The following is a 7,231-nucleotide window of genomic DNA, read 5'->3' as shown; positions in this document are numbered from 1 at the left end:
AAACCATTCCCCCTCTTTAAATGCACGTGGTCGTCGTAAACTGCCGTTAAAACTGTCTTTGAGGTTTGAGGGAGAATCATTTACTTTAAAACTTTGATTTCTTTTGTTTGAAGGATGAGGAAAAATAAAATAAAACATCAAACAATGTGTCGTCGTTAGCTAAAAACCCGTTAGCTAAAGCCCGTTAGCTCCGGCTAGCTAACGGGAGCTAGACGACCGACCGGAGAGCAGCAGAGTTCCACATTCTGATCCTAAAAGGCCTCCGTCCAGTAGAGAGGTCCGTGAAGGGGAGGAGCTAACGCCGCCCACCGATTGGAGGGTGACCTGAAGGCGACTTCGGCTTTCCAGGATCAGTAGTGAGGCGCTGGCGGAGGCCCGTGAGGTAGCAGTACGCCGTAAAAAAAACAGCCGATCCACAATCAGATTCATCCTCAACTTTCTTTTTTCTCTTGGCAAAAAAAAGATAAGAAAAAAGCTCCAGAGCTTTCCACGGATCTGATTCTGGATCAGCGTCCGCGGGGGGCGACGTGCACCTCTCGACCCGCTGCGAGGAGGTGTCGACTGGGCTTCAGAGACGGACCGTAATAAGTGCACGATGCGAGGGCAACGATGCCGAGGTAACCGGGTCCGAAAAAAGCGCCAGACCCAAAAAAGTGTAGTGCAAAAGAAAGCAAATGAAATGAAAAGATAAAAAGGAGAAAGAAGTCGAGTATAGAAGTCGAGTAGCGTCCACGAAACTCACAAACATGCATCCCTGAATGACTCGCGGGTCTCTTCTCATTCAAAAAACGGACGGGTCGACGTCGCCTCCGTCCGCACAACAGAAGTTCTTAAGGAGGAAAGAAAAGTGTGCAGTGAAAGCATCATGGCTACCTGGCAATAAGAGAATGGGGGGGGGGGGGGTTAGGGATCACCGAGGGTGTGATTCAACTAAAGTAAAGACAGTTCAATTACCAACTCAGTCAGTACTCGGAGAGAGGGGAGCAGTAAAGGGGGTAATTTAGGTTGTTTTTTAAGGGGGTAATTTTCAATCGTCCCCTCGTTTTGTTCCCCTAAAGTGGATTGGTCCAACACCCACACAGCATTTATAAGCAGTGATGGGTCAGTGTATTCAGAGAAGAGGGGGTGATTGGGATAATCTGCATGCTTATGGACATTTCATTAATTGTCATTGAACGAATGTCTTTAGCTGCATTTGTTGAGCAACTCGAACACAAAAGCTAAACAAGCGGCTTCGCTCGCTAAAACAACGTCCGTTTGGTCGTTTATCTCCAGTGTTGTTAAGAATCCTCCTCCTCCTCCTCCTCCTCCTCCTCCTCCTCCTCCCTGCGTTTGTGCTCACCCAGATACTGCAAAGTAAATTGGCACAAATAAAGCCCATCCGTTATTATTCAAAATCACTTCAAGTCCTTGTGAGTCTGAGGTTTCCGCGTGAGGTCGTCTAGTCGATCGCTTTGAACTCGTCATCCAGCTCTTCTTTCACGTCGTCCCGGAGCTCGCCGGCCGCCGGGCCGCCGTCGCCGTCGTCGTCTCGCGGGGTCTCGGTGGGCGTGTTCTCCGACTCCGCGAGAGGGAAATCCAGACCTTCGGCCTCCATCTTCATCATCAGCTTGAGCTTCTTCTTTGGGGGGTTCTTCAGGGTTCCCAGGCGCTCCTTGACCTTGTACTCCAGGGTGCTGTGCGGGATCCCGTACATGTTCTGGGCCTTGGACACGCTCATCTTCCCGCTCATCACCACCGTGATGGCCTCCTCCAGGATGTCGGTGTTGTACTGCCGGTAGCGGCCCCTCTTCTTCCTCGGCTGCTTGGAGTTCGGGTCCCCCTCCGCGTCGGAGGTGGAGTACGCCGGCCCGGAGCCGGAGCGCTCCAGGTCGGAGCTCCAGTAGTCGGCGGCCCCGTCCAGCAGGCTCCCGAGGCTTCCCCCCCGCCGGTTCTGCTTCGGCAGGATGGCTCTCAGCTTCCGGCTGAGCATGTTCTCCCCGTGGCCGCCGCCCCCCACGGCGCCGTAGCCGTACAGCTCGGAGGCGTGGGAGTCCCAGGAGAGATCCATCCCCCGCACTTGGGGTATCTTGAGGTCGACGGGAGGCGAGTGGCCCTGGTCCCTCTTGCCCTCGTGGTGGTGGTGTTGGGCCTTGGAGACCTGATTGTGGTGGTGATGGTGGAGGGAACCTTTGAAGGAGAAGGCTCCGTGGTGGTTCTGGTGATTCTCCAGGAACGTGGGCAGGTCTTTGAGGTCGCTGAGGGCGCCGCTCAGAGCGCCGCTGGCCTGCTTGAGCTTCATCAGGCTCTCGAGGTGGGCCTTGCTTCCCCAGAAAGAGGAAGAGCCCTTCTGGCCGAGCAAGGCGTAGGACTGCATGTGGCTGAGCAGGCCGGCCGACTCCAGACTGGCCAACGAGAGCGCGACCGGCTGGCTGAGGAGGCGCTGCTTCTGGCTGAGCAGCTCCTCCTTGATGCGCAGCGAGCGGGCCAACGGCGGCTTGAAGGAGCCGGAGGTGACGTCGTTCTCCCTCAGGCCGTCCTCCTCCACCTCCGGCTGGGCCGGTTCCTTCTTGATCGGATGTCTGAGGGGAGCAGAGGGAAGAGAGGAGGGTTGGATGCTAGGAGTTCAATAATTCATCGTTCACGACGGAACCGGAACACCAAGAAATCACATTTCAGGAACTCATCAGTCTGTTCACCAGAAACTAAAAGTTGAGATGAACCCAAGATGAACGACGTCCAGAGAATCGATTGTTCAGAGAAACAGTTTTGAGTAAAGTTCTCATAACTTCATGACCTCATGAATACCTCTTTTCTCCTGTTTCCACCCAGTGAAGACATAAAGCTGCCAGAGCTTCACGCTCTTTACGATCTTTCTTTACACTCTTTCCGATCTTTACGATCTTTCTTTACGCTTTTTACGCACTTTGCAATTTTTACGCACTTTCTTTACACACTTTACGATCTTTACGCTCTTTCTTTACACTATTTACGCACTTTCCGATCTTTACGCTCTTTCTTTACGCTTTTTACGCTCTTTGCGATCTTTACGCACTTTCTTTACGCTCTTGATGCTCTTTCTTGATGCTCTTGATGCTCTTGATGCTCTTTCTTGATGCTCTTGATGCTCACTGAATGAATCCTCTCCAGGCGCTGCTGGACGTCTTTAGTTTCTCTCAGTCGTCATTATGAAACATAAATCACGCTCACATGCATTTAGTTGCTCGATGGTAAGTGGACTTGATCTTTTATAGTCTCCCGACCACTCAAAGCACTTTAACACTGGATGACATCATTCACCCATTCACACGCCGATGGGAGGAGCCACGGTCACCATCCGACAACCCGGTTGTTAATTTGGTGAAGCGTGGGGACCAAAATAAACTTCACTTCACAAAATTGTACTTATTTTACTGACTCGTCATCGTCGAATGCTGGTGTTTACATCGTAAACGCAGCTCGGTGCTGACGGACGGACGTCCACCTGTCTGCAAAGTGCCTCCAATTGAACTGCTGCCGCCGACTGCTCCGTAACCATAGCAACAGGACAAAAGCTCTCAAGGAAGAGAAGCTCCCCGAGGTTCACGACGCCGGGGAAACGGCTCGGCGGAGTCGGTTGCCCGGCGCCCGGGGGAGGAGCGGCTCGGGCCGACGCCGCGGCTCTCCGTCTGCCGAGCGGCGTGCGGTCCTCGGCGGGAGCTCCGGAGGCCGATCACCACGGCGGGCGGTCTGCGGCTCGCCGGAGACGACGCGGGGTTAACGAGAGGCCGTGATGGAGCGCCCGGTCACGGTGAGGCGGTCACCGGGGACCGGGACTAGGTCGTCGCTCTGGAGAATCGCTCGACTTTAATCAGTAATTATTTCTATAGAAAGACAAATAAACAATCTACTAACCCGGTGTGCGCTTGTCTGACTATCAAAGAGGAACGACAGGCTCCGCCCCCTCCTGTTCAGGTGACCTGTTCATCAGAGACTCGCGGTGAGGCCTTGAGGCAGCATCACGTCCTGGGCGGCTAATTCTTTTGCTTTTAGTCCGACTGTAAAATACCTCACGCGGTTCATCTGCTGGCCCTCGCTGGCGGCAGCAGATGAAACCCCGGTGGGTTCTGGGTAGAAACCCCGGTGGGTTCTGGGTAGAAGTGCAACACGCCAAGTCGACCTGAACAACCGCTCAACCCCCCGGAGAAAAACACACGTCCATAATTCAGATTTCTGGACCTGAGCCCAGAGCCGGGGGTCTGATCTAGGACCCGGGCCGGAGCGCGACATCGCCGCCCTGGTGGCCCTCGCTCCGTGGCCTTACCCTTTGACCCCGGGCTCGGGGGAGGAGCCGGAGAAGGCTTTGAGGTTTCCTGTGCTGAGGTTCTTCTTGGTCGAGAGGTCCAGGACGCCGTCTGAGGACACAACATTGGTATCAACACACCTCGCAGCACAATGGCTTTGTTTATGTATTCTGCCCGTATATATAATAATAATTATTATTATAATAATTATAATAATAATAATCATCATAATAATAATCATAATAATCATAATAATAATACTCAGTTATTGACCAGAAGCAGAGGCATAATGTTGTGTCTGTCCCTGAGCCTCACAACAGGTGGACTGGATGTGACACTGCAATGCACTCTGGGAAATATGGCGACGAAATCTCAGTTTATTTGTGAATATGTTCGTCGGTGAGTTCAGGTCATTGAGAAGAGAGAGAAGAGAGAAGAGAGGGAAGAGAGGAGAAGAGGAGAAGAGAGAGAGGAGACATCGTCATCTTCCATATCAGAGCGCCGCTTCAACTCACTGCAGGTTCATTAATTATCAAAATGATTTATTGTCTGATCGCTTAATAAAAAAATACACACACACAAATGTACCAAAACACTCGTCTCAGTGATCAATCTGTGTTGCTGGTGTATTAAAGTGCAGCTGACCTCTTGACCCCTCAACCCACAGACCACTAACCCACATTGTACATAGGTAACTATATATATATATATATATATATATATATATATATATATATATATATACACACATACATACATACAGTATATTTGAAATGGAAAAGCACTGAAGCCCAGAGGGGAGGAAACACCAATAGATCCACCCGGTCACGTTAATGGAGGCTTGTAAGAACATCGATTACACACGAGAAACATTTAGAACTTTGAACCCAACGACCTGTGTGTGTGTGTGTGTGTGTGTGTGTGAGTGTGTGTGTGTGTGTGTGTGTGAGTGTGTGAGTGTGAGTGTGTGTGTGTGTGAGTGTGTGTGTGAGTGTGTGTGTGTGTGTGTGAGTGTGTGTGTGTGTGAGAGTGTGTGTGTGTGAGTTTGTGTGTGAGTGTGTGTGTGTGTGTGTGTTCTCAACATTATTTTGCGTGTTGAGGGGAAACGCCCACGCTGAACGGGCATTATTGAGGTCCTCGTTGGAGCTAATCTACATTAGCATGCTGATTTACGTTAGCATGCTAACGTAGATTAGCATGCTAACGTAAGTGGTGTGAACTCTCACAGTATAAAAGAGCCATGGGACAAAACAGTCTATTCCTCTGACCATTTTATATATACATATATATATATATATTTATTTAAATATGCATGTATATATATATATAAATATAATATATAGAAATATATATATATATATATACACACACACACACATATATTGTAACATTGTGGGGATCTGCCTTTAATGTTAAGGTTAGAAGCTCAGGTGTTGGGTTAGGTGTGTGTGTGTGTGTGTGTGTGTGTGTGGTCTCACTCACCCTCCTGCGTGGGGTCCGGCTCGGGCTCGCTCTTTTTGACGGACAGGTCCAGCGGGCCGTCCTGGTCCGCCAAGAGAAGCTTGCTGAGGACGGGGTTCTGTGTGGAGGCAGCGGCTCCTCCTCCTCCTCCTCCTCCTGATGGGGAGGTGGGGCTGAGGCCAGGCCCCGGGCGTGGGGATGACGATGAGGAGGAGGAAGAAGAGGAGGAGGTAGAGGAGGCAGGCGACTGAGGGGAGCTGGGCCCAGGCGGGGACCCCATGGCCACCAGCGGCGCTCTGGGCTGGCCGCGGTCCTTCATGGCGCCGTGGGGGGGCGGGGCGTGAGGGGGCGGGGCATGGGAGGGCGGGGCGTCCTGAGTGGTTTTTGAGGTATATTCGGCAGCGTACTGGCGGATCATTCGCTGCATGATCTCACGAGCCACTAGAGGGATGTGAGGTTCTGAGAAACTTGGGAGGTCTGCAGAGGAAAAACAAAGAGGAGCAAACATGAGACCCCCGACCTCCAGGAGCCTCCAGGAGCCTCTAGGAGCCTCTAGGAACCTCCAGGAACCTCTAGGAGCCTCTATGAGCCTCCAGGAGCCTCCAGTGGGTAACATCCTCAACATGTAATCAAGCACTAAGGGACTTGAGGCAGTCTGTATCTTCAATAATGCTCAAGGTGTTGTTACAAACCCTTGAGCAGGGCATTATGGACGACGGTATATTGTAACTGCTGCCCCCTAGTGGTCACCCTCTGCATTGTAACTGCTTTTCCTTTTGTGTTTTGGACAGTCGTACAAATAAGAATAAAAACAAGGACAAGAACAAGAAGAAGAACGAGAAGAAGAAGAAGAAGAAGAGAGCGATGAGAAGAAGGATGAACCCTCATTTGAGCCATTGTCTCAACTCGACACTTTTTGAGTGAGAATTGAAAGACGAGGCGCTCCGAGGCCGCCGGACATTTTGTTCTGAGCTCTAAATTGTTTGATGATTACGAGACTCGGAGGTTCTTCTAAGGGACGTCCTCCGATCTGGATCCCCCCCCCCCCCTCGTCCGTCCGTCCGTCCTCCGATCTGGATCCCCCCCCCCCCCCGTTAATCCGCCGTCGGCCCAGATCATCGTCTCGCCTCCTTGGATTCGTCTGTCGCGTGACGGCGAGTCGGAAAAACCCAAATCCTCCAAACAATAAACATGGGAAAAAAATTAATAATCTAATCCTGAAAGCTGAAATAATGCCCAAAACATGGCGTGTATCGTTCAGCGAGCTCTTAATCCGTCTCCAGAGGTCACGACCTCGCAGATATTCATGCTGCGCATTTACAGCCGCGGCTTTACCCACAATGCACCTTGTTCTGTAACAGATCTGAGGGTTTCTGCCTGTTTGTTTACTTTTAATCACGATTAAGAGCGATTAAAAATAAACGTGGTGACAAATACAGTAAAACAAGTGATTATTCTTGTTGACTTGACCTTTGACTCCGAGGCTCCGGCTCGGGACCAGAGGTGAC

General features: G+C 51.2%; 1 protein-coding gene across 2 annotated transcripts in view; it reads right to left on the bottom strand.

Annotated features, from left to right (window-relative positions):
- Positions 1-1,347: 1,347 nt before the first annotated feature.
- lcor (ligand dependent nuclear receptor corepressor) overlaps positions 1,348-7,231 on the bottom strand; it is a 47,055-nt gene continuing 41,171 nt past the window's right edge. For both annotated transcript variants that reach the window (XM_056410270.1, XM_056410272.1), the window contains 3 exons: positions 5,745-6,200; positions 4,283-4,373; positions 1,348-2,561 (listed from right to left, as the gene is read on the bottom strand). In XM_056410270.1, coding sequence (XP_056266245.1) covers positions 1,442-2,561; positions 4,283-4,373; positions 5,745-6,150 — 1,617 coding nt within the window. In that variant the 5' untranslated portion in view covers positions 6,151-6,200 and the 3' untranslated portion in view covers positions 1,348-1,441. The remainder of the gene's footprint in view (positions 2,562-4,282; positions 4,374-5,744; positions 6,201-7,231) is intronic.

The sequence above is a fragment of the Pseudoliparis swirei genome, chromosome 24, assembly GCF_029220125.1.
Source record: "Pseudoliparis swirei isolate HS2019 ecotype Mariana Trench chromosome 24, NWPU_hadal_v1, whole genome shotgun sequence".
Classification (NCBI taxonomy): Eukaryota; Metazoa; Chordata; class Actinopteri; order Perciformes; family Liparidae; genus Pseudoliparis; species Pseudoliparis swirei.
The sequence above is the reverse complement of the archived record's forward strand: the minus strand, read 5'-3'. Positions and strand labels throughout refer to the sequence as shown.